The 27985-nt window shown below is 46.6% G+C and overlaps 1 protein-coding gene across 1 annotated transcript in view; it reads right to left on the bottom strand.

Moving 5' to 3' along the window:
• Nucleotides 1-25688, bottom strand: part of palld (palladin, cytoskeletal associated protein) — a 241572-nt gene extending 215884 nt beyond the window's left edge. Inside the window, 2 exon segments of the mRNA XM_055632345.1 lie at nt 7470-8450; nt 25498-25688. Of these exon segments, the coding sequence (XP_055488320.1) occupies nt 7470-8450; nt 25498-25556 (1040 nt within the window). The 5' untranslated portion in view covers nt 25557-25688.
• Nucleotides 25689-27985: the final 2297 nt, after the last annotated feature.

Genomic DNA, 27985 nt, shown 5'->3' on the forward strand with positions numbered 1-27985 from the left:
GTACTGAGGTACACTGAACAGCTTTATCGTTGCGTGCTATCCAGTCATCGAAAAGACAAAACAAGATTACGATCACGGGTGGCACAGTGGCGTAGAGGTAGAGTTGCTGCCTTTTCGCGGCAGAGACCCGGGTTCAAACCTGTCTACAGGTGCTGTCTGTACGGAATTTGTAAGTTCTCCCTGTAACCGTGTGGGTTTTCTCCGGGTGCTCAGGTTTCCTCCCACACTCCAAAGACGTGCAAGTTTGTAGGTTAGTTTACTTTGGTAATTTGTAAAATTGCCCCTAGTGTGTGTAGGTTAGTGGATGTGGTGATCACTGGTTGGTGTGGACTAGGTGGACCGTAGGGCCTGTTTCGGTGCTGTATATCTAAAGTCAAACCTTCCACAGTGTTCAGATACAGGAAAAAAGGAAATAATGGAAAGGAAATAATAAAAGGAAATTAGTGCAAGATAAAGATCAGTAAAGTCCGATTAAAGACAGTTCGAGGGTCTCCAATGAGGTAGATGGTAGGTCAGGACTGCTCTCCAGTTGGTGATAGGATGGTTCAGTTACCTCATACCAGCTGGGAAGAAACTGTCCCTGATCCTGGAGGTGTACGTTTTCAAACTTCTATACCTTTTGCCTGATGGGAGGTGGGATGAGAGGGAGTGACCAGCGTGAGACTGGCCCTTGATTATACTGGAGGCCTTGCCGAGGCAGTGTGAAGTGTAGACGGAGTCAGTGGAAGGGAGGACGGTTTGCATGATGGTCTGGGCTGCATCCACGATTCTCTGCAAATTCTTGTGGTCTTGGAAGGAATACTTTGTGTGTTCTACAAAGTGGGGTCAGGTGGGGACACCCAAGCCAACGGACAGTAACCTCTGAGCCAAAGTCTCAGGAGTGCGATTAGAACACAAAACATTTTGATTCAGAGCAGCAAGACCTGTCAGTTGAGAAAGCAAATTGTTGACCCTTTGCCATGTTGTCTGATCTATTGCTGGGTGAGTGAGCCATGCAGACAGGTGGTGAAGACATTTTTGTTTAACAGGAGTTGTTCCGTGCCTATTTAAAACCAGCAAGATGCAACTCAACACCATCTCTTTTGACAGGCAGATAGTTCAAGCCTACTCTCTGAGAGTCACTGTGAAAGCATGCGTCGCGCACGTTGACGTGAGGAATGGCGGCGCGACTGACGTTGCAGCGGCCCGTGCAATCTGTCTGTCTTTTTTATCTTTTTGTCCAGTTAAGTGTGGTTGTTGCGTTCTTTTATACTGTTTTTAACTGTGTATATGTGGGGGGCGGGGAGAAACTTTAAAAATCTCTTCCCTGCACAGGAGACCTGACCTTTTCTCGGTCTGGTCTCCGTTGTTGTTGGGGCCTAGCACCGTGGAGCGGCCTCCAACCGGAACGACCTGGGGGCTCCAGTCGGGCAGCCTGCAGACTACTCACCATTGTGGGGCTGGCGGAGTGTGGGGAGCGGTGGTGGCTCGCTGCTGCGGCCCGACTGGGAGGCTCCAGCCGCAGGCCCAGTGGACAGGAACATCAGGAGCTCGTGGGTGCCTGGTGGGAGACCGCTTTTCGGAGCTCCCACAACGCAACTCCTCCCGCCCATGTCGCGGGGTTGGAACGACCCAGAGCGGGGCCTTACATCACCCCGGCGCTGCTTTAACGGCCGTGGGACATGCCAAAGCCCGCCGGGGGCTCCCATATTGAGACATTAAGACCTGTAGCGGGGCCGTACATCGCCCAGCACGGCCTTAACGGCCGTGGGACTTACCATCGCCCGCCTGGGGCTTTAAAATCGGGAGAAAAATGGAACACAGGGAAGAGAAAAGACTTTGCCTTTCATCACAGTGAGGAGGAGATTCGCTGTGATGGATGTTTGTGTGAATTGAATTATTTGTGTGTCTTGTAGAAATTGTTCTATTTTTCTCAGTTCTAGCCCCGCAATAGAATTGCTGCCTTACTGTGCGTGAGATCCAGGTTCGATCCAGACGATGGGTGCTGTCGAGACGGAGTTTGTACGTTCTCCCTGTGACTGCGTTGGCTACCTCCTACATTCCAAAGGCATGTGGGTTTGTAGGTAAATTAGCTTTTGTAAACTGCCCCCAGCATGTTAAGTGTTTTTTTTTCAAAGGCTTATGGTTTTTTACTGGCACATATGCCAGCACAGTGAAATTCTTTTGCACAACCCACAAATACTGGAAGTACAGGAGAGCACCCGATCCAGGTAAGCTCCAGGCTGCAGCAGGCCCGCGACCTGACGTCATGTAGGATAGAACTAGCGTGTGGGTGTTCATTGGTCGGCGTGTACTTGGTGAGCCGAAGGGCCTGTTATCATGTTGTATCTCTGAACGAAACGAAAAGTAAATTCCCCGCACCACCCCTCCACTCCAATCCAATCAGTCCGAAGAAGGGTCCCGACGCAAAATGTCACCTATCCAAATTCTCATCTTTCCTATAATTTTCAGAATTTCTTACATCACGCGTGTTATATAGTTTGATTAGTATGGGGGACAGGGGTTATGGGGAGATGGCAGGAGAGCGGGGTTGAGAGGGAAAGATAGATCAGCCATGATTGAATGAGAGTGGACTTTAGGGGCCGAATGACCTAATTCTGCTTGTAGAATTTATGAACATGAACTTAATCTAAAATTCCAACCTCGCTGTGCGAAGCGGCGGTCCTTCATGCAGAATCGCGATGAGCTCAGTCATTGAGACTGACGCCTGACTTAAATCCACCACAACAGCTAGACTTTGCACTAAATGTTATGTCCTTTATCTGTATACTGTGGATGGCTTATATGTAATCATGTACAGTCTTTTCTTTGACTGGATAGCACGCAAACAAAAGCTTTTCACTGTACCTCAGTGACAATAAAAAACTATATTAAACTAAAAGGCAAATGGAAGGATCATTAATATTTCAGAAGTGTGAGCTGAGTTTTCCTCTCGCTGGCATTCATCAATGTAATTAAGGAATTGGAACCAGGAGTTGCTGATCCTCCCTCAACACAAGAGCCTGGTACACCTTGCCTCCCCTCTCACCCAATCCCGAGAGTGACGTACAGCATGGACATTCTACTGCTGCACCACTGTCTAAAATAAAGTTTAAAAGGTGATTTTTCCGGTTGTGACCCTTCTTCAGACTGATTTTGTTGAGGGGGGGGAGGGTGGAAGGAAGCTGAAAGTCAAAACCTAGTGAGCGATAGGTGGATACAGGTGAGGAGGGGGGAGGCGGGTGGGGGGGTTAATAGACAGATGGGTGGACAAAGACCAGAGATGGAAATGTGTGAGATAAGGATAAAGATATGAGAATTGTCAATAAAAGGGAGGAATATAGGAGGAAGGGGAAAAATGGGTATTCGGTAATCAATATTCAGGCTGGAATTCAGATTATTCATGTCGTGTGGAATATGCTGATGAGAAAGCAGAAAGGAAACGTTCTTTATCAGAAGGTGATAAGGCATACACACAGCTAACGATTGCTTTGGTGTTCACTCCATGTACGGGCAGCAATGCCAGGTGATATCAGAGTGTTGGCAGACACTGTACATTTCATACTCATTGAGAAACCTTTAGAACCAAGACTGTTCAATCCACTAGCTCAGGGCATCCTAAGAAGCGATTGGGAGCAAGCATTGGGAACCAAGGAACAGGAAGGGCAGCACATCGGAAAATAAAGTTTTACATACATAGAGTGTAGTGAAGCACATGTTGTAGGAAAAATATTAAATCGTCAGCAGCTGCAAATATCTTGGCAGAAAGTTTTAAAATGATTTCAAAACATATAACATTCATGTTTATTGGCTTTGTTCTTCAAATTTTAACAGCTGCCTGATACAATGATTGAATCTTTAGGGATATTTCCCCAACTGTCCTCTGTAAAAGGGTCAGGGAACCGATAAAGCCTTGCTCGTAGCTTCTGCTTGCCTCTGGACTTTCAGACAACAGCCCATGTCACTGAGTCACCCACCTCCCTAATCTACAACCCCCAGTGTTGCTGCCCTACAGCGCCAGAGACCCAAGTTCAATTCTGACTACGGGTGCTGCCTGTACGGAGTTTGTATGTTCTGCCCATGACCAGTGTGGGTTTTCTCCAGGTGCTCTGGTTTCCTCCCACACTCCAGACATGCAGGTTTGTAGATTAATTGGCATCGGTAAAAATTGAAAATTGTCCCTAGTATGTAGGATAGTGCTAGTGTATGGGGTGATCGCTGGTCGGCGCGGACTCGCTGGGCCGAAGAGCCTGTTTCCGTGCTGTATCTCTAAACTAAACAAAAATGCTGCTTGACCCACCGAGTTTCTCCAACAGATCGTTATTTGCTCGAGATTTCAGTAGTCATTTCTTGGCATTGAAAAGGCCTTTTGCCCCACAGTCTGTGCCGAACATGATGCCAAGAAAGATATCTGTGCTGAAAGCTAATAAATAATAATTTTCTCATCTTAAAATCATTTTCCCAATGTTTTGACCATTTTGAACATTAATAAATGAATCTTATCTGCCTGCACATAATCCATATCTCTCCATTCCCTGCACATTCATGTGCCTATCCAAAAGTCTCTTAAATACCACTATCATATCTGCCTCCACCACTACTCCTGGCAGCGCAATCCAGGAATCCATCAACCTCTGTGGTAACGAACTTGCCCCGCACACCTTCTTAAAGTTTGTCCCCCCTCATCTTAAAGCTATGCCCTTTAGTCTTTGATTTTTCCACCCTGGAGAAATAGGTTCTGTGTCTACATTATTTTCACCTCCTCTGATTTTATACACTTCTTCAGGTTTCCCCTCAACCTCTGGCATTCCAGAGAAAACAATCCAAGTCTGTCCAACCTTTCCCTGTAGCTAATACCTTCTTAATCCAGGCAGCATTCTGGTAAACCTCCTCTGCACCCTTCTCCAAAGCTTCCCCATCTTTCCTGTATTTGGGTGACCACGCCATACTCCAAATGCGGCCTAACCAAAGTCCTAGAAAGCTGTCTCATCTTGAAGTGGAGGAGGACAGTGGTGTTATTCTTGATGTGATATACTCCGTTTTACAAAAGGTAAAGTAAATTTGTCAACAGATACTTCACAGTTTATGAAGCACTGTTTTCTTGTGGTTTACAAAGCTGCATGTCTTTGTTCCAAGAATCAGTGCTGGACCACATCTCTGTCTGCTTTTTATTATCCACCATCTGGCATGTGTCCTTCAAACAAGGTAGTAACCCGTAGTCAAGGCCTCACAGCACCAGAGACCTTGACTACGGGTTGTGTCTGTACAGAGTTTTTACATTCTCCCCATGACCACCTTGGTTCTCTCCATGCTCTCCGGTTTTGTCCCACACTACAAACACAAACAGCTACGTAGGTTAATTGGCTTCGGTATAAATTGTAAATTGCCCCTAGTGCCCTTATACGTGTTGCTAAATTCTCCAGCAGCTGGGGGTTTTATAATCATATATTTCTGTGCGTTGTGGTTGCGGGTCTGTTATGCTGCAACAAGTAAGAATTTCATAGTTCCCTTGTCGGATATTATAATGAAACACTAAAATACACTTGGACAGTAACATGGATAAGATTAAGGGGCCAAACACAAGCACATGTAACTGGCTTAGATGGAGAGACTTGCTCTAGTTTAGTTTAGAGATACAGCACAGAAACAGGCCCATTGGCCCACTGAGTCCGTGCAGACCAGCGATCCATGTACACTGTTCTATCCTACACAGTGTGGAGGTGCTTGGTGAACTCACTGTGGTGGATGTTAATCTGGGTTTATTGTATGTTATGTTATTTATTATTATTGTGAATGACTGCAGGAGGAAAAGGGGTGAGGGAGAGGGGTGAGGAGAGGGAGATGGAGAGGGGGAGCAGAGAGGGGTGGGGTACGGGAGGAGAGAGGGATGGGGGAGAGAGGTGTGGGGGGGATGGGGGAGGGGGGGGGAGGGGAGGAGGGAGGGGGAGAGGGGGGGGGGGAGAGGGGAAGAGGGACGAGGGAGAGGGGGGAGAGAAGTGGGGAGGGGAGAGGTCGGAGGGGGGGGGAGGGAGAGAGAAGTGGAAGAGTGGGTAGGGAGGGAGGGGTAGAGGGATAGGGGAATGGTGGAAGGGACAGAGGGGTAGGGGAAAGGGGGGGGTTGGTGGTGAGGGGGAGGGAGGGGGGGGGATGGGAGGGGAGAAGGGGGAGAGAAGAGAGGGTGGGGAGGGGAGAGGGGGAGGGAGGGAGAAGGGGTGGGGTAAGTGGGAGAGAAGTGGAAGAGTGGGGAGGGAGGGTTAGGGGAGAGGTGGAAGAGGGACAGAGGGTAGGGTGGGGGAAGGGGGCGGAGGGGAGAGGGAAGGGGGTGGGGTAGAGAGGGAAAGGGGGGTGGAGGGGGAAGGGGTAGGGATGGGGGATGGGAGGGGAGGAGGAGGGGGAAGGAGAGGGGAGAAGGGTAAGGAGAGGGCGATGGAGAGGGGGAGGAGAGAGGGGTGGGGACGGGAGGAGAGAGGGGGAAGGGGGAGGGAGGAGGGAGAGGTGTGGGGGGGGGGGGGGAGATGGGGTACCACCATGAGGTACCACCTCCAGTTTAAATTCCATTTGGAATAATTTGGAGGACCAAGAAACCAAGAACCAAGAACCAAGATAAGGAACAATTTACAGAGGCTAATTAACCTACACAACTTTGGAATGAGGGAGGGAACGAGAGCACCCAGGGACAACCTATTCAGGGAGAACTTACAAACTCTGTACAGACAGCACCCATAGTTAGGATCGAACCTGTGACTCTGTATTGTAAGGCAGCAACTCTACCACTACGCCATCGTGTCGCCTCTTAGGCATGGACGATTTGGGCCGAAGGACCCGTTTTTGTGCTGTGTGAATCTTATTAAACGCTCTTGATTCTTGACTCTCAGAAAGGGAATGATTGAGATGTTATTTGGTAAGTGAAGGAAATGCATTTACCAAACATCGACCATATCTCGTACCTCACCGCTACATCTCCCGAGAATTACATGGTAATAATAGTGTGTCCCACCAACATAGTTCTAGTGTGGAAACAAGCCCTTTGGGCCAACTTGTCCACGCTGACCAACATGCCACATCTACACTAGTTCCTGTGTTTGGCCCATAAACTTATCCTATCCATGTACTTGTGCAAATGTTTTATAAACATTGTGATAGTACCTGCCTCAACTTCTTTGCACGGATGGCCAGTAGTTCGTTCCATACATCCACTACCCTTTCTGTAAGAAAGTTGCCCCTCAGGTTCCTATTAAATCGTACGCCCCTCATCTTAAACATTTGTCCTCTGGTTCTCGATTCCCCTACTCTGGGCAAAATATAATGCATTTACCCTCTCAATTTCTCTCATGATTTTATCCACCTCTATATGATCACTCCTCATCATCTTGTGCCTTAAGGAATAAAGTCCGAGCCTGTTCAACCTCTCCCTATAGCTCAGGTCCCCGAGTCCTGTAACATCCTCATGAATCCAACAATATTTGCAGCAGGACCTAGCCCACACTTACCTGACCAGAGGTTGAGGGTTCCCCAAGACTCTACACTCCAGTCGCACCGTGCTTCCTTCAGTGACTTCCTGACTCCTCAACTTCTGGGTAAATCTGGGGGCTGAACCAGCAGTGCCGGGCAGATCTCCTTCTGCCGTCTTGTCCTCGGTATCATGTTCTTGCTCCGCCGAGCAGCTCTTGACGCCGGACTCAGAGTCGAGCGCCGGACGCAGACTGGACCCCGCGGCTCCCGTTTCCCCAGCGATTTTACTGTGGCTCTTCGGCGAGAGGTAGCCGCTGTCCGGGGATGAGCTGTCCCCCTCGTTGGTCTTGTTCTTCTGCTGGGTCGAGTGGCGAGGACGGACGGTCCTGAAGATGGACGATAGCTCCTCAATGAAGGAGACTGCTTTGTTGCAGAACTCATTCCTGGGAGGATTCTGGCTTTGGACGATGGGCACGGAATTGTGGGTGGGATCCGGCTTGTGGGAGGAGGTTTCCCAGTGCGAGTCCGATTCTCCCAGGAAGACCTCACAGCTGGGGGGCTTTGGCGTGCCGGTCTTCCGCGGGCTGCGGGACATCCCAGTAACGTCCACCTCGGCATTTTTGCTGGAGGGCTCTGGCCGTCCGATGATCCCAGGGGAGGAGAGGCCGCTCGGACGCGCCGGCAACCCGATGGGAGGGCGGAGGCGGAGGTAGGGGGAGATGTCCTCCAGCGCCGGCTCCTCGGCATCTTCTGATGTGCTCTCAGCAATGGCCACCCGGGCCAGGTCCAGGCTCTTGCTCATCTCCTCCTGGTTGAGAAAAGCCGAGAGATCCAGGACAGGGCTGCCGGCCAGGCCATCCTCGTGCAAGTCTGAGAGAGAGTCAAAGTACATGTCGTGCGATGAAGACTCCGACATCATGCTGTCGCAGTAAGTGTCCAGCGGGACTTGTCGAGATGAGTAAGCTTCCTTCAGCATCTGAGAGAGGGGAACGGCATGCTCACAAGCACCGTCTTGCATGCTATCAATCAACAAGAAAGAAAATAATATTACCTACAAATAAAAATTGTTGGATCAAACATTGGCACAGTTTCTTTGCAGCTGTTATCAGGCAACTGAACTATCCTATCATCAGCTAATGAATGGGACCTGACCTTCCATCTGAGTTCTTCATTTCTATCACCTTCCTCACTGGGGACCCTTGGACTATCTTTAATCGAACTTTATCTTGCACTCAATGTTATTCCCTTTATCCTGTATCTGTACACTGTGAGTGGCCTGATTGTAATCATGTCTAATCTTTTCACTGAATGGATAGCATGCAACAAAAAAACTTTTCACTGTACCACGATACACATGACAATTACAATAAATTAAACTATTTCCCTTTGCAATTTCATGATTTGCAGAGATTCCATTATATTCCACAATGCCACACCCAGAACAAAACGGCTTTTTCCAAGCCCTTGACCGCATTAGCTGTGGATCATTTCATTAGAACACAAAGTGCTGGAGTAACTTAGTGGGTCAGGCAGCATTCCTGGAGGATGTGAATAAGCAACATTTCAGATCAGGACCCTTTTTCAAACTGATTGCAATGGGGGGAGATAAAGCTGAAAAAGAGATGGTATATCTTGCCTGGTAACAATGCCAGGCAAGATATAGGTCGATACAGGCAAGTGGGGTAAGAAAGGTTCTGCAGTTCCTTGTGTCGATATTTTAGGGTTCGATGTCTTGAGCTGGGAAATTCTTTAGACTTTGGACCTTAGAGATACGGTGTGGAAATAGGCCCTTCAGCCCACCAAGCACGCTGACCAGTGAACACTTGCACAATTTACAAGTTACAGAAGCCAATTATCCTACAAACCTGCACATCTTTGGAATCTGGGAGGAAACCGGAGCACTCGGAGAAAACCCACGCGGTGCACAAACTCCATACAGACAACACCCATAGTCAGGATCGAACCCGGGTCTCTGGCGCTGTAAGGCAGCAGCTCCCACCACTGTGCTACCTTTTCTGCCTTCCATTTCACTGCTCCACTGCAAAATCTCACCCTCTTGGACTCAAAGGAATAAAGTCCTCGTCTGCCCAACCTCTCCCTATAACTCAAGCCCTCGTGTCCTGACAACACCTTTTTAAATCTTCTCTGCATCCTTTCCAGCTTGACAATATTTTTCCTGTAACATAGTGACCAAACCAGAATACAATACTCTAAATGTGGCCTCACCAACGTCTTATATAACTGTCAGGTAGTTGTAGAAAGGCCCCGATCCTATTGCAGGGAAGATGTGCAGAGGAAGTTTACCAGGATGTTGCCTGGATTAGTGGGTATTAACTATATTGGACTAACTTGGATAGTTTTTTCCTGGAGCATAAGAGGTTGAAGAAATACCTGATATAAAAAATGTATAACATTATGAGAGGCATATATTGGGTCGACATTCGGAATCTTTTTCCCAGGGTAGAAATGTAAAAGACTAAAGGGTTTTAAGGTCATAGGAGTTAAGTTCAATGGAGATGAGCAGGGCAAGTTCTATACAGGGTGGTGGGTACCCGGAACACAATGTGGGGTGGTGGTGGAAGCAGATATGATCGAGGTGTTTAAGAAACTTTTGGATAGGCACATAATGTGCAGGGAATGGACAAACACGTGCAGGCAGATGGGATACGTCTGATTTGGCATCATGTTCGGCACGGACATCGTGGGCCGAACAGTGTGTGCTGTACTGTTCTCTGTTCTACGCAGGCAAAGAGAAACTCTTCCCAATAGCAGAAGGGGCAAGAACTCAAGTTCAAGTTCAAATTTATGTGACAAATTTATTTCTCGTATAAGGATTCAGAAGGACGCGTTTGACTCAAGAACAAAGACATGTGAGGTGACCCTTTTGAGCCTTCTACAGAAGAAGGGTTCCGACCAATATGTCACCTATCCATGGTCACCAGAGAGACTGCCTGACCCATTCAATTACTGCAGCTTTGTGTTCTTCTTTGTAAACCAGCAACTGCAGTTCTTCGTTTCTACACAAAGAGTTAAGGAGTTTGTTCTAATATAGTGCTGGAGGTTTTGGATGAACTTAACTGAACATTTGAAGTTAAGGAATAAGTATTTACAATGGAATTGACTCCAGATGGTAGAAATTTGTAGTCAATGTTTTCAATCCAATACAAACCTATTACAAAATATATTTCTTCATTGCAAGGAAATATATATTTTTAGAAATACAGTGTGGAAATAGATTAGTTTTGTTTATTTCACTGTACCTCGGTACACATGACAATAAACTAAATCCTAAACAGGCCCTTCGGCCCACTGCGTCCACGCTGACCAACGATCACCCAGACAGTAGTTCTATGTTATACCTGTTTTTGCATCCTATGCACAAGGGGGAATTTACAGAAGCCAATTAGCCTACAAGCTGGCACATCTTTGGAATGTGGGAGGAAACCGGAGCACCTGGAGAAAACCCACGCGGTTGGAGGAAGAATGTGCAAACTGTGTAATAGACAGCACCGTAGTTGGGTCTCTGGCACTGTAAGGCAGTAACTCTACCGCTGTGCCACCAGGCACTTACAGGCCAGGGCACTCTGAACCCCAGAGGGGTAATACTATGGAGGTATAAAATGGCACTAGCCATCATTAAGCAACCCTAAAGCCTCCGATGCAACAGATGTTACAGCTGGGATTAGTGCCATCCAATCTGATGGCAAAAAGCCTGGAAACCGATGACCTGGTGGTATCATTGTTACTAAACCAGCAGCAGCAGCTCCTTGTTTCCACATTTTGAAATCTCCTCAAGGTATGCTTGGTTCTCCTAATCTCTCCTACTGGAGTTCTGTGAGTTGCTCTTTCGCTACTCCCCCTCCATGCAATTCATCTCTTTGCTTAGTCCAGCCATCTGCCTATTAAACCTCTCCCCCCCCCCCCCCCCCCCCCCCCCCCACACTGTGTGCACCTATTAACTGCCAAGTTCTGTCCTGCCCTCCACCCTTCTAGCTTTCATTCCCGCATCACCTACAATCAGTCTGAGGAAGGGTTCCGATCCGAAACATCACCTATCCATGTTTTCCGGAGATGGTGCCTGACCTGCTGCGTTACTACCTGCCACTCTGGCCATTCCCTTTTCATCTCTTCTACCTTCTGGGAGAAGATGCAGGAGCTTGAAAGCCTGGACATCCAGAATTAAGACCAACCTCTTTCCCCACTGCCACTAAAACCAACTTTGAATGTTCATGTCATAGGTGCAGAATTAGGCCATTCGGCCCATCGAGTCTACTCCACCATTCAATCATGGCTGATCTATCTTTCCCTCTCAACCCCATTCTCCTGTCTTCTCTCCATAACCTTTGACACCCTTACTAATTAAGAACAAGGCCTCCACAGCCATTTGTGGCAATGAATTTCATAGATTCACCACCCTCAGGCTAAAGAAATTCTTCCTCATCTCCTTTCTAAAGGTATGTCCTTTTATTACAAAGCTTTGCCCTCTGGTCTTAGACTCTCCCACTGGTGGAAATATCCTCTGCACACCCATTCTATTCAGGCCTTTCACTATTCGGTAAATTTCAATGTGTTCTCCCTCATCTTTCTTAACCCCAGTAGTTCAGACCCACTCATCATACATGCTAACCCATTTTCACTTGCTCCTGTTGAGGAGTCTCCAGGATCACAGAGGTGCAGACATCGAGAAGACATGATGCTTGTATTAGGGAGTCATAGAACTGTGCAGAGTGGAAACAGGCCCTTCGGCCTACCTTGCCCATGCTGATCAAGATACAAGATACATTTAATTGTCATTTGCATTCTGGGTTAATCCCATTTGCCTTAATGAAAGGACCAATAAACCAAACCCCCCTACTTTAATTGTGTCAACCCAGATCAGTAATGAATGAAGGCCAGACCTGTGAGCAATTTGTTGTCTCGTAATCCACTAGAGATTGTAATTTATCTCCTTGGACTGGGATTAGGAAATGATGCCACTTGATACATAAAATTCCATCTTCTTTATTCACCTCTGTATTTAATAATTCCGCCATGACTTCAGCTGCTGAGGACAGAGATGTGGAATTCCGTGTTGAGCCTTTCTGACATTTTATCTTGGAATGGGATGGTTCTTAAATAACAGTTGATTAAATCCCGAGCTGTCATGAATGGTTTTGAACTCACAACATCAGATCATAAGCACTAGCTTCTGCAGAGCAAACTAGTAACTTGTGTTATAGCGCTCAGGAACCACAAAAGTAATTTCTGGACCATTGCAACCCTTCTAACTAAGAACCATGTGGAGCCTCAAATGTCATTGCCAGCCTGTATTATTAAAGTCACTGAGTCATACAGCACAGAGACAGGTCCTTCAGACCAACCCATCCAAAATGCCCCATCAACGCTAGTCCAAATTCCCCGTGTCTAAGTGTCTTTTAAATGTTGTTATAGCACCTGCCTCAACTACCTCCTTGAGCAGCTCATTCCATATACCCAACACTCTATGTCAAAAAGTTACCACTCAGATTTCTATTTAATCTTTCCTAATAATTCTAGCTCCTCAAACCTATGCCATTTGGCTCTTAATTCACCTACCCTGGGAAATAGATGCTGTGCATTCACCCTGTCAATTCCCTCATAATTTAACACACTATAAGCACCCGGAGAAAACCCATGCAGTCACAGGGAAAATGTGCACACTCAGTACTGACAGAACCCATAGTCAGGATCGTACCCGGGATTCTGCCACACCTCAGCCTCCTACACTCGAAGGAATAAGGTCCTCACTTGTAGAAACAAAGAACTGCAGTTGCTGGTTAATAACACAAAAGGGTACGAAATGCTGGAGTAACTCAGTGGGTCAGGCAGCATCACAGGGGAACATGGATTAGGTGACATTTCGGGTTGGAACCTTTAAACATCACCCATCCTGTTTCTCCAGAGATGCTGCCTGACCCGGTGAGTTAGTATTAAATTTTGTGTCGATCTTCGGTATAAACCAGCATCTGCAGTTCCTTCCTACACACCATTTACAGGCCCGTACAAAACTTTTCAAAAAGGGGGGTGGCAAGACAGGATTACAAAAATGTTATATGAAATAATCTGAGCGCAGCGCACATCATGAGTGCGAAGCTCGAAGTCCCTCACGGCCGGGGTCCAGGGCTCGCTTAAGGGCCCTGGAAGCTCTGGGGTTTTAGATGCTCTCTGGTGCATCCTGAGCCTTATTTTGAAGCATTTTTGCACCAAATCTATGACCAATATTTCAGAAATAATTTTGGTTGAGAAGAGTAATGTGGGTGGAATAGGATGATTGGGGTCATTGTTGTATAGATTTTAAAAAATCAAGAATTGAAGTTGTCCTTGTTTTAATAATCAAGTTGTACTGTTGTAAAATGATATGTAAAATGTTATATAGGAACATGCAAAAACTGCAAATATAATAGTGTAAGTATTTGCGGTAGAGAAAACCTTTTTTTCGAAAATGTTTTGTGTGTTGATTTGATTGCCTGTTACTGTTCGACTGTGTTAGTGTGTGCAGTGCATCTTTAATGGTCCTCCTGACCTAACAACTTCACATCAATTTCAACATGGAATAGTGATGCGAATACAACATTTAGTTTGACTTCAATTTCCATCATGAACATTGAAGTCAAACTGAATGGTGTATTTACATTACTATGATCGCTTTTGAACTAACCTATTTTACTGTCATACTATTATAACAATTTCTAGTTCCATGATGATTCATAAACTAGATCATGAATCACATTTTGAATTCTCAAACACATGTGATTGTGAATAATTGCAGAGCTGCCAAGCTTCACCCAGCATTTCCGTATTTTGATGGTTGAAAATCAGTATTATGTTGGGGAAATCGGTATTTCTCACATAAATGCAATAGAACGTACTACACAGAAACTGGATTTTTGAAAATCGGTATTTCACATGCAACCTCATGTATTCTCAAATATGTGTGAAACCATTTTTGAAATGTGAATTTATAATTCTTGATTTTGATTCAATCATATTCTTATAACTATAAAACTCTGATCTTGGATGTGTGTGTGTGTGTGTGTGTGTGTGTGTGTGTGTGTGTGTGTGTGTGTGTGTGTGTGTGTGTGTATTTATTTGTTTGTGTGTTTTCACATCTTCTCAAAAAAACAACGCGTTAATGGAAATTCTTTTACATATTCTGGTAGACATTTACCCCCTGGAGTCCGAAATCGGCTTACCTGAAAATTTTATGCTTTATTCTTGAGTTATGCTTTATTTCTTGAGTTATTAATAAAAATGTTCACAAATCCTATCAAACTTTGAGATCAAAACGCCTGTTTTTCGCTGATGACATGACAATGGATCTGCCTGCCTGCCGTCTGCTCGTGCTGTGACTGACGTCACTTCCCAGCCCTCCCTCCTCTCCCCGTTGTCCAAATGTCGCCCTGTTGACTGAAGACCAAAGATCATAGCTAAAGACTGCTTCGGCCCAACCGGCGCTCCGTTGGTCGACACTCACTCGCGCCTTGGCTTGGGTCTCCTCCCCCCCCCCCCCCCCCCCCCTCTCCCCCCCCCCCCCCCCCCCTCCTCCCTCTCTCACTCCTCCCATCACCCCCCCCCTCCCCTCCCCCCTCCCTTACCTCCCACCCTACCCCCCACCTCCCCTCCCTTACCTCCCCCCACCACCCCCCCCCCACCCCCCCCCCCCCCCCCCCCCCACACCTCCTTCTACCCCCCCCCCACCTCCCTCTACCCCCCTCTCACTCTGGATTATTTTTTGCTGGAAAAAAAGGGGGGGTGTCGACCGCTCCCATCGCATCCCCTCCCCCTTCGGATGGCTATGCTTCAGGACGTCTGAGCCTGCCCAATCTCTCCCTGCAGCTCTGGCCAGGGAATGATGGATACCTCAACACTGTGTGAGTGCGTCAAAAATAGCCTTGACATCACACAGCCTCTCACCATCAACATTGACCTGTGTGTGTGCGCTCAGTAAGGTCGCAGATGTTAAGCATCTGATAACGTACAGTAGGAACATGCAGATGCACAAAATAGCCGTTGGAATTGGCGGTTATCACTCTGAGCTACTTGCCAATGACCCAGAGAACTGTATCCATTACTGGACTTCCGAGGATGTATTTCAAGCACATTCAGTATCTGCTATGGACCGTCTACCGACTCTCAAAATGGACTCCTGCCATTAGTCTCTACATCGAGGAGTCATTTACACTGATCACATCTTATTGGAGTCATACAGCATGGAGACAGGCCATTTGGCCCAATTTTCCCAGGTCGACCAAGATGCCCCATCTTGGTCTAGTCCCATCTGTCCGCATTTGGCCCATATCTGCCTAAACCATTTCTCTCTATGTACCTGTACAAATGCCTTTTAAATGTTGTCAGAGTCATAGAGAGTGGGAACAGGCCCTTTGGCCCAACTTGCCCACTGCAATGCTAGTCCCATCTGCCCGCAGTTGGCCCATATCCCTCCAAACATTTCCTTTCTATGTACCTGTCCAAATGTCTTTTAAATGTTGTTATAGTACCTGCATACTACCTTCTCTGGCAGATAGACACAAAGAACTGGAGTAACTCAGCGGGATGGGCACCATCTCCGGAGTGAAGGAATGGGTGACGTTTCAGGTCGAGACCCTTCTTCAGTCTGAAGAAATGTCATCCATTCCTTCTCTCCAGAGATGCTACCTGTCCTGCTGAGTTACTCAGGCTCTTTGTGTCTATCCTCAGTGTAAACAGGCATCTACAGTCCCTTCTTACACATATCTTCTCTGGCAGCTCATTCCATATACCCACCTGTGAAAATCTTTCTGTGAAAATCTTGCCGGTCGGGTTCTTATCAAATCTTTCCCCTCTCACCTTAAACCTATGCCCTCTGGTTTTTGATTTCCCTACTCTGGTAAAAGATTGTGCATCTACCCAATTTGCTCCCCTCACGATCGTATGCATCTCTACAGGATCACCCCTCATGCTCCTTTGCTCCAATGAATATAGCCTGCTCAACCTCTACCTCGGGCCCTCAAGTCTTAACAACATCCTCGTAGATTTTCTCTGCACTCTTTCCGGCTTAACAGTATCTTGCCTATCGTTAGACACATAATGTTGGAGTAATTCAACTTTACCCATTCCTTCTCTCCAGAGATGCTGCCTGACCTGCTGAGTTACTCTAGCTCCTTGTGTCTATCTTTGGTTTAAACCAGCATCTGCAGTTCCTTCCTAAACATCTCAGGGTGACTAAAACTAAACACAGAACTCCAAATGTGGCCTCACCAAGGTCTTGAACAACTGTAACATAACATCCTAACTTCTATACTGAAGCGCATTGTCTGATGAAGGCCAATGTGCCGAAAGCCTTCTTGGCCATCCTCCCCACAATTTTCATCAGTTTCCCCCCCCCCCCTGATTCTACCACTCTCCTAAACTTTAGGGGAAACTAACAGTGGCCAACTAACCTACCAATTCACATGTGTTTGGGACAGAGCGACCAGAGGCTGGCACAGTAGGACCGCTGTCGAGTCACTGTCTCACAGCACCAGAGACCCGGGTTTGATCCTGACTACAGGTGCTGTCTGTGTGAAATTTGCACATTCTCCCTTGAGAGCCTGGGTTTCCTCCCATGTCTCAAAGACGTGCAGGTCTGTAGGTTACTCGGCCTGTACATGGATGTGAAAGTGGGATACCAGAGAACTAGGTTGTAGAAACATGGAACTGTAGATGCTGGTTTACAAAAGAAAAACAAAGTGCTGGAGTATCTCAGCGGGTCAGGCAGCATCCTTGGGAAACATGGATAGGTGATGTTTCGGGTCAGGGCCCTTCTTCCGACTCATGTGACCGAGTGATTGATGGTTGGCGTTGACACAGTGGGTCGAAGGACCTGTTTCTATGTTATATCCCCAAACTAAATTACTTTGTTATCTTTCCAAAGCCCCACAGTATAATTGGATATAGCTGCGAACTGGTAAATTGTGACCATGCCCACAATGAGCCCAAATACATTGAACAATTGCCCTTGAACCACTGGGGTGAAATAACTCAATCCAACACCCACGAATTGGGTGTTTATAAATCATAGGACCAGAATTAGGCCATTTGGCCCATCTAGTCTACACCACCATTCAATCGTGGCTGATCTATCTTTCCCTCACATTTTCTGCCTTCTTACCATAGCCTTTGACATATTTTCTAATAAAGAACCTAGTCAATCTCCACATTAAAAGTACCCAATGACTTGGCCTCCACCTTCGTCTATGGCAATGGATTCCACAGACTCACCACCCTCTGGCTAAAGAAATTCCTCCTCATTTCCTTACTAAATTACGTCCTCTTATTCTGAGGCTGTGCCTTCTGGTGCAAGATTCTCCCACTAGTGGAAACATCCTCTCCATATCCACTCTATCCAAGCCTTCCATTATTCGGTAAGTTTCAATGAGATTTCCATCCTCCATCCCCCCCCCCCCCTCGGCTAAGCAGCCAACATAATAAAGACCTTTCCCAGTTATTACTGCTCTCCACTCCTACACAGCAGAAGCTTGAAAGCACACACCACCAGATTCAGGAACAGCTTCTTCCCTTCTGCTATCAGTCTTCTGAATAGTCCTTCCATCATATAGGGTACTGTCCAATTAATCTCTACCCCATTGCAGATATTGGACTTTGTCACTGGAACGGGTTCTCTACAATTCTGCAAACTCTATTCTGCACTCATTATCTTCCCCTTTGCTCTACCTATTGTACTTGAGTTTGGCTTGATTGTATTCATGTATGGTATTATCTGATTTAATTGCCCTGGTAGATAGCTTGCAAAACAAAAGATTTCACAGTACACGTGACAATAATAAACCTAAACCTAAATCTGACTGTCACTAGTTCTGATGATCGCTTGCAGGTTCGAATAGTTACTGTTTCTCTGTGTGCAGATGCTGTGCAATTTTCAACGTTTTCTGTTTTTGTACAGCCTCTCAAGCCCATCATTTTCAGAAGTGGGGTGGTGTATGCTACACAGTCAGAACCAATGGTGCAAAAGTAGAGATGGTTGAGATCTTTAATTTAGTTTAGTTTATTACTGTCACGTGTACCGAGTGAAAAACAATTTTGTTACATACTAACCAGTCTGCGGAAATACTATACATCATTACAATCAAGCCATCTACAGTGTACAGATTCAGGATAAAGGGAGTACAGTTTAATGTAAGATAAAGTTCAATAAAGTCCAATTAAAGATAGTCTGAGGGTCTCCAATGAGGTAGTTGGTAGCTCAGGACCACTCTCCAGTTGTTGATTGGATGCTCAATTGCATGATAACAGCTGGGAAGAACATGCCCCTGAATCTGGAAGTATGCTTTTTCACAATTCTGTACCTCTTGCCTGATGGGAGTGAGGAGAAGAGGGAGTGACCGGGGTACGACTCATCCTTGATTATGCTGGAACTTCAAGTACCAAGGTGTAAATATCACCAAACATTTGTCCTGGTCCGACTACATTGATGCCATGGACAAGAATGCACATTAACTTCCTCAAAATATGATAGAAATTCTGCATGGCTCCAGCAACTTTAACCAACTTTTGCAGTTGTACCATAGAAGGTATCCTATGAAAATTCATCAACTTATTTTGGCAACCACTCTGCCCAAGATCATAAGAAATGCAGAGAATTGTGGATGTAGCCCAGTCCATCACACAGACCAGTCTCCCTCCCACCAACTCCATCTACAATTCACTCTGCCTTAGGAAAGCAGCCAATTTAAACAAGAGCTATTTTCACTCTGGTCATCCCCTCTTTATAGTGCAGAAGGTACAAAATCTTGAAAGCATGTACCACCAGAGTCAGGAACAGTCTTTTCCATGCTGTAATGAGACTACTGAACTGATCTACAGTTGGGCGGCGCGACTCCTGTCAGCAGCGGCCTCTGCAGCCCGTCCGCGTTTTATTATTTTCTGTCTAATGTTTTTATGTAGTTTTTGTTATTTTTTGTTGGGGTGTGTGTGGGGGGGGGGGGTGGGGGGGGGGGTGGGAGGGAGGGAGAAACTTTTAAATCTCTCCCTGCACGGGAGACCCGACCTTTTCTCGTCGGGTCTACGTTATCGTTGGGGCTGCAATGAGGAGCGGCCTCCAACAGGAAGAGACCGGGGACTCTGGTGCCGACGACTCACCTCACCGTCGCGGAGCTGGCAGAGTCCGGAGCGGGTGGAGCGGTGGAGGAGCGCTGCTGCTGCTGCGGCCCGACTGGAGAGTCGGAGGCTTCAACTGCAGGTCTGCGGACGGCGGCACCGGGAGCCCGCGGGTCCCTGGAGGGAGACCGCTTTTCAGGGCTCTCGCAACGGCGACTTCTCCCGCCCGAGTTGCGGGGTCGAAGAGCTCCTGGAGCGGGGCCTAACATCACCGCCCCGCGCGGCTTGGAATGGCCGCGGGACTCTGCGAGCGCACGCCAGGGGCTCTAACACCAAGACCCGGTGTGCGACCTCGCACCACCCGGCGTGGCTTTAATGGCCGCGGGACAATTGCCATCGCCAGCCGGGGGCTTTGACTTTGACATCGGGGGGGGAGAGGGGGGGGGGGGAAAAGAGTGCAGTGGAGAGATAAGTTTATTTGGCCTTCCATCACAGCGATGTGATGGATGTTTATGTAAATTATGTTGCGTCTTGGGTCTATTTGTTTGTAATGTATGGCTGCAGAAACGGCATTTCGTTTGGACGTCAAGGGGTCCAAATGACAATTAAATGTATCTTGATCTTGATCTCTCATATGCTAAGAGTGTAGTCCAAATCTTCCAACCTGCCTCATTGCAGACCATACACTTTTTTGTTATCTGTACTTTGTTGCTAACTAACACTATAAACTGTCACATTATATTACATACTCTGGTTTTTCACTTTACACTACCTGTATGATATGATAATATTTGAATAACACACATACAAAGTTTTTGTGAAGTCTGAAGAAGGGTTTCGGCCCAAAACGTTACCTATTTCCTTCGCTCCATAGTTGCTGCTGCACCCGCTATGTTTCTCCAGCAATTATGTCTACCTTCGATTTCCAGCATCTGCAGTTCCATCTTAAACACAAAGTTTTTCACTGTACCAAAGGGGCACCTTCGACACAGAGGCAGTTGGGTGTATGGAACAAGCTGTCAGAGGAGGTAGTGGAGGCAGATATGAAAACAATGTGCATAAGTTCACGGAGAGGAAAGGTTTAGAGGGGTATGGGCCAAATACAAAAATAAAACTAGCTTAGTTAAGGTATCTGGATCAGCATGGATGAGTTGGACCAAAGGGCCTGTTTCCATGCTCTATGTTCATGACTCTTTGATGCTAATAAACCAATACCATTTCAATGAGATTAATTCTGGACTCGTTTTCCCCATTCCACACCCCTCCTCCCATTTTCTCCCTTTTTTTTTTAGTCTAAATTCAATAACCCCACAATACAGTTGCACTGTTCGATGATTTTGGTTTTGCAGACTCCTCGTTTAATCAGATGATCAATTAAGAAGATGCCAGAGATCCACCATTTCCTGTGGAACAGATTGGCATTATCGTATCCTTTTGAGCCACTACATTGAAATCCATTTCTCAGCACCTGCCCCGTCAATCCTCCTCAACCAGATCACCTCTCGCCCTTCCAAATTCCAATGAGCTCAACCTTCCCTCAGGAGTCAACCCCTTCCTCCACAATATCAACCTTCTTCCAATTGCCTCCAATGCAAATACATCTCAGTGGTCATGTTTTGTGGACAGGAAAGGTGCCAATATGCAGATTGTTCTTTGCGATTGATGTCTATGGCAGATCGTAAACCTACAAGCTGCTTAAGATGTTAAACGCCCCAACCACCTAATTTTTAATTAATACATTTAGGTTTAACTTTAGTGATTTTTTATTTACATTAAATATTCTAAAAGTTTTAACTATTCATTACATTTTAATATTTTTTATGGAATATTAAAATCTCAAAACTTTGACTATTTGTTAAACTTTAATCTTTTTGTAATATTAAAAAAATCTTTTTGTAATATTAAAAATTGTCAACAAATTTAACTCATTTTGTAAAAGGTTAAATCTAGTTTGAAAACCTTTGAGCTGCTAGTTTGACGTACCATCACAAAACACCCCAGCATCCAAACAACCACTCAGTGATCAGTGAGAACATCGATGACTTGCCTGCTTTCAATCCGCACCTTTCCATTTATCTTTCTATTTACTTGCTGTACCTGCATTTCGCACCTGGCTGCTATGGAACATCTCTCCAATTAGCCACACTGAACATTGTCGACGCAAATCATTCCCCCATCTCGACTTTATCCCTGTTGTAAGTTCCTGTTGCATCAGCGTTCAGGCAGCAAATGCCAAAACTCTGGAAGAACCACAAAGGAAGTGGGAAACTCCTGCCACTGAGGCGAGTTCTTTTCCGCACTCTCTCCCCAGCTCGAGCCTGGTTTAGTTCTGGGTCTGACAGTCGGACATGCTCACTCCAACTGACCTAAGATTTGCTTCAATCAGTTACTGTTATTCATCACCTACCTCCCCAGCTCCAACCTTTCCCCGTCCCTCCATTTTAGTCATACAGCACAGAAATGGTCCCCTCTGCCCAACTCACCCCATGCCAACCATGTTTCCACTGAACTAAACCCATTTGCTCATGTCTGACCCATATCCCTTTAAACCTTTCCTATCCATTTGTCCATACCAGGCCCTTATCCCTCTAAACCTTTCCTATCCATTTACCCATGCACAGCCAAAATCCCTCTGAATCTCTCCTTTCCATATACCTTTTTTTAAATGTGGTTGTAGTATCTGCTTCAACTACCTCCTCTGGCAGCTCATTCCAAACACCCACCACCCTCTGTGTGAAATCCTTCATCGTGACCACTTTAAGTCTTTCCCCTCTCACTTTGAATCTAAGCACTCTGGTTTTAGTTTCCCCTACACTTGGAAAAAAGACTGCAATCATCTGTCTTATTATTACTTTATAAACCTCTATAAAGTCACCCCTCCTCCCCATTTCCTTCGTTCCAGAGAAAAGAAACACAGCCACAGACTATCCATTCTCTACATATAACTAAAGCCCTCTGGTCCCGGCAACATCCTTGTGAATGTCTGTAGTTTTGCTATCCAAAGAAAGCTAGAGACATGCTGGTGTCTGGCTGCTACAGGGAGCTGATGAATAAGCCAAGTTTAAAAAATGAATTACCTCTCCCCTTCACTGTGTAGCACCACTGCCGACAACAAGCAGCTTTAGGTCCAGCCGACCAGCGGATCTTGTGGACGATTCTCCTCCGCCAGATCCTCCCACACCACCTCCCTCCCCCTCAACTCCTTTTCCGTGGTCACTCCTCGCCGGTCCTCGGTTGGGGTCTGCAGTGAGGGCAGTCACGGCCCGCCACGGCTCACATCTGTCGTGTGCCCTGTGCAGTCCCTGCCTGCGGTCGTTTATATTTGGAGACTGGGATCAGGTTTCAGTGGAATGCCCTGTATCAGGAATTCTCGCGGCAGGCTGCCTGCTGGGAGACTGGAAACAGGGAGCTCCGAGGCTGCCGAACTTCAGGAACTTTTTTTGAACAAAAGCCTGGGTGTACAGGGCAAGAAACCACTCGGGGATACAGCAGACGTCCTGGTCAAACCCTCCAGTAATCTGCATTAACTTAAAAACTTAATTAATTACAGTGACCAGAACTCCACATAGAGATACATCCACCATGGACAAATTCAGATGTAGAAACAAGGAGCTGCAGATACTGGTTTACAAAAGAAGACACAAAGTGCTGGTGGACAAAGACCCACACCATCCTGGCCACACACTCATCTCACCACTGCCACTGGGAAGAAGGTACAGGAGCCTGAGAACTGTAACGTCCAGTTTCAGGAACAGCTTCTTCCCTACAGCCGTCAGGCTATTAAACACGACAACAAATAAGCTATAAACTATTATTATTATTATAGTTATTGTTTGTTCCTTTTTTCCTGAGGTTTTGTTATATCATTTATTATGATTGCATATTCTGTTGTGCTGTAGCAAATAAGAATGTCATTGTTCTATCTGGGACATATGATAATAAAACACTCTTGACTTAGCAGGTCAGGCAGCATCTCAGGAGAACATGGAGAAGCGAAATTTCCGGTTGGGATCCTTCTTCAGCATCTCCAGAGAACATGCAAAGGCACCGTTTCGGGTCGAGTCTGAAGAAGGATCCCGACCCGAAATGTCACCGATGCACTCACTCCTGAGATCTTTCCTGACCGCTGAGTTACTCCAGTACTCTGTCATCTTCCTTAACTTCGTCCCATGCTGCCTGGATTAGAGGGTATTAGATACAAGAAGAGGTTGGATTGTTTTTTCTGCAGAGACAGGTGCTGAGGGAAGACCGGATAGAACTTTAAGATCCTGAGGCATAGATAAGATAGTCAGAAACGTTTTCCCCCAGAGTGAAAAAGTCAAAGACAAGAGGGCATACTTATAGGCAGAAAGGCAACCAGAGTGGTAAAGGAGTTGTGTGGGGCAAGTTTAAAAAAAAAATTAAAATTATTTTTTTATTTTTATTACACACATAGGTGGGTACCTGGAACACATTGCCTGGGTTGGTACATTAAAAAAAAAGGCATAAAGAGGGGAAGACGGTCAGAAACATTTTCCAAGGTTGGAAATGTCAAGGACTAGAGGATATAGCTTTAAGGTGACAGGAGCAAAGTTTAAAGGAGATGTGTGGGGCAAGTTTATATTACATGTTGTCCCATACAGCCCAGATTAGAGAGTATTAGCTACAATGAAAGGTTGGATAAACTTGGATTGTTTTCTCTGGAACATCAGAGGCAGAAGGGGGGCCTGATAGAAGCACATAACATCACGTTCTCACTGTGACTGCGTGGGTTTTCGTTGGATGCTCCGATTTCCTCCCACATCCCAAAGACGTAGAGGTTTGTAGGCTAATTGGTCTCTGTTAAATGTAAATTGTCTCTGGTGTGTAGGATAGTGATAATGTATGGGGCGATTGTTAGTCGACACCGACTCTGTGAGCCGGAAGGCCTGTTTCTGTGCTGTATCTCTAGTCTAAAGGTCATTCCAGGTACGGACTTAGATCCTTTATTTGTCATTCAGACCTTTCGGTCTGAACAAAATGTCGTTGCCTGCAGCCCCATACATATAATAATAAACAACAAAACACACAATAAACACAAATTAACATCCACCACAGTGAGTTCACCAGGCACCTCCTCACTGTGATGGAGGCAAAAATCTTAGGGTTACTGTCTCTTCCCTCCTCATTCTCCCTCTGCGCTGAGGCGATATGTCGTTACCCCACCGGGCGATGGCAAGTCAGTCCCGCGGCTCACTGAGCTCCGCGAATGGGCCGGTTCAAGCTCCGCGGCCTGGGGTGGTCGAAGCTGCCGCCCTCCAGTCCAGCGGACACAGCTGTTGCCGCGGGAGCTCCGGAAACAGGCACCAGCCTGTGACCTGCGAGCTCCCGACGATGTCGTCCACTGGCCCGCGGCCGAGCCCCGGATTCAGGTCGCCGCCGCCAGAACGCCGCCTCAGCTACCTGGAGCACCATCTCAGCACCGCACCGGGCCGCCTCAGCCACCGGAGCGCCGTCTCAGCCCCGCGCCGGGCCGCCCTCACCGGAGCGCCGTCCCAGCCCCGCACCGGGCCGCCCTCACCGGAGTGCCGTCTCAGCCCCGAGTCGTGCCGCTGCCACTGGAGCGCCCGAACGCCGCCACAGCTCGAAGACGGCCAGCCTCGCGTTGGTGAGTCCTAGCTGGCTCTGCCTCCGGAGCCTCAAGGTCGGTCGCAGGTTGGAGGCCGCCAGCTCCGCCATTAGGCCTCAGCGCAGATGGAGGCAGAGAAGGGGGGGATACGACAGAAAGAGTCGCATTCCCCCGAAGGGAGAGACAGAAAACCATGTTTCAGCCCCCCCCCACACATAACACATCCTAATAACCAAAAATGTAACTAAACAAGACAAAAAAACCCAGCAAAAATAAAGTAAAAACACACAGTCTGCAGGCGAGCCGCAGCCGTTCAACAGCGCCACTACTACCATGCGAGTGAAAAGGATGCACCCAAGGTCCCTCTTAAATCTCTTCCCTCTTACCTTAATCTTATGCCCTCCAATTTTCCAATCTTCTGGTCTGGGAAAAAGATTGTGAGCATTTGCCTTTTCCATGATCCCTAGAAAGAAAATAAATTACATTGGCATTCTTATGTGAAAAAATGGGGTTTGCTATTTTTTGTGATGGTACATGTCAATAACAGAACCTCTAAAACGGTAAAGACTAGATTTTCAGATATTTACAATTTTTAAATAACTAAAAGATTACTAAAGCTTTAAAAATAAAACGTTAATTAAATTAGGCGATCAGACCCTCAAACAACTTAAGGTGCTTATAGGACGACAACCCACCTTGGACACCAACAGCAAGGATCGACCTGCGTACCCGGCATCTTTTCGTATAGAAAAAGAGACCTGGGCACAGCACAACTGTACACTATAGACTAATTAGTTTCATAGCTGTAGTGACCCGGGTTCAATCCTGACCGTGTAGAGTTTGCACAATGACACCGGGTCTCTGAGAAAATGAGTCCTTATAGTAAAAAAGTCTTTATAAAAAGTATTTATAATAAGTCCTTAGAATTAAAAAAAAAATAATCCTTCGAGTAAAAAGAAGTCCTTCTAGTTTAAAAAAATGTCCTGGGCGTGGCACAATGGCGAGTCAGTAGTTTCACAGCTTTAGTGACCCGGGTTCGACCCTGTGCGGAGTTTGCACGTTGTCGCCGAGTCTCTGTGAGAAAATGGCTTCATCCCACGATGACTTGGGTTTCCTCTGGTTTCTTCCCGTCCTCCAAGGACATGCTGGACGGTAATCAGTAATCAGACAGAGTAAAGTTGTCCGTGATGTGTGGGGGGGGGGGGGGGGGGGGGGGGGGGGGGGGGGGGGTGTGGTAGAACCTGGGATGGGAATATGGGGAGAGAATGTAATGGCAGCGTAGCCAGTAGAGTTGTTGCCTCACAGACCGAGGCCCGGTTCAATCTTGACCTCGAGTGCTGTCTGTACTGAGTTTGCACTTTGTAAATCACAGAAGCAGAATTAAGCCTTTTGGTTCATCTATTCAATCATGGTTGATCTATCTTTCACTCTGAGTGTGTGCCACCCAGCTTATCACACTAGTCTGACACACTAGGGACAATTTACGATTTTTACCAAAACCAATTAACCCACAGACCCACCTTCTTTGGAGTGTGAAAGGAAACTAGAGTACGTGGAGATCTGCAACCTCACAGTCACAGGGAGAACGTACAAACTTCATACAGACAGCACCCATAGTCAGAATTGAACTCGTGTCTGTGGTGCTGTAAGGCTGCAACTCGACCACTGCGCCACTCTTGATTGATAGTCAGCATAGGCTAGGTGGGCCAAAGGGCCAGTTTCCATGCTGTATCTTTCAATCTACTTTTCAATCAATCAAATTTACTATCGATTAACATTATAAGCTATTATAACTGGACAGTTTGTATTTTCCTTCAGTTTATAACTAGGATTTGGATGTTACTGGGCAAGCCGGAATTAACAATCCATCTCTAATTTCCATCCAAGCTCAATGGCCTTCTGGGTTAATTCAAAGGGCAGTTAAGGGTCATTTTTATCAGTAGATCTGGAATTACATATTGGTCATACAAGGCAGGGATGCTTAAACCCCTTCCCTGGAACTAGTTAACAATCCAGATGGGTTTGTACCAGCAATCCAGTAATTTTTGTGGGCAACATTACTGACACTAGCTGTTTTAGTTTCCTTAAATGAAAATTCTTCAGCTGCCCTGGTGGGATTTGAACACAATGAATACTGGTTTAGGTATTTAACTGTGGTGCTGCCAGGAACTCAGTCCAATCCTGGATAATTTATAGTTCCCAGAGATTTAGAACATTGGCACAGTGATAGTTGCTGCCTTACAGCTCCAGAGACCCATGTTCAATCCTGCACTTGGCCCATACTCCTCTCATCACTTCCTGTCCATATGCCTGTCCAAATGCCTTTTAAAAGTCATAATTTTATCCACTTCAATAGCTTCCTCTGGCAGTTCAAGGGAGGTATAGTGGCACCACAGTGGTAGAGTTGCTGCCTTACCTGCATTCGATCCTGACTACGGGTGTTGTCTGTGTGGAGTTTGTACCTTCTCCCTGTGACTGCATGGGTTTTCTCCAGGTGCTCCATTCCCACTCACAGCTCATAGACTTGGAGGTTAATTGGCTTCTGTAAACCATTTATTCCAAGTGTGTGGCCTAGTGCTAGGGTCTTGACACGCCCTCTCTCTTCCACCCCCTGGCTCATCCTCACTTGGATTATAAAAGCAAGGCTAATGAGGTGCAGGTGAGTTGATCCATTAACAGCTAATGGGATACAGCTGTTTCTCCTTTGACTCTGGTTCGGTCTGCAGCTCTGCCCAGGGTTCCGGTACTTTCCAGTTTGTGGTGCTGGTCATTGGCTTCTCCTGACCTACCAGCTGCATCATCACAAACTAAAGACAGTAGCATAGAAGTTCATAGTTGAGGTCAGTGTTGTGTTGTGTTCAGAGTTCAAGAGCC

Source organism: Leucoraja erinacea, chromosome 3 (assembly GCF_028641065.1).
Source record: "Leucoraja erinacea ecotype New England chromosome 3, Leri_hhj_1, whole genome shotgun sequence".
Classification (NCBI taxonomy): domain Eukaryota; kingdom Metazoa; phylum Chordata; class Chondrichthyes; order Rajiformes; family Rajidae; genus Leucoraja; species Leucoraja erinaceus.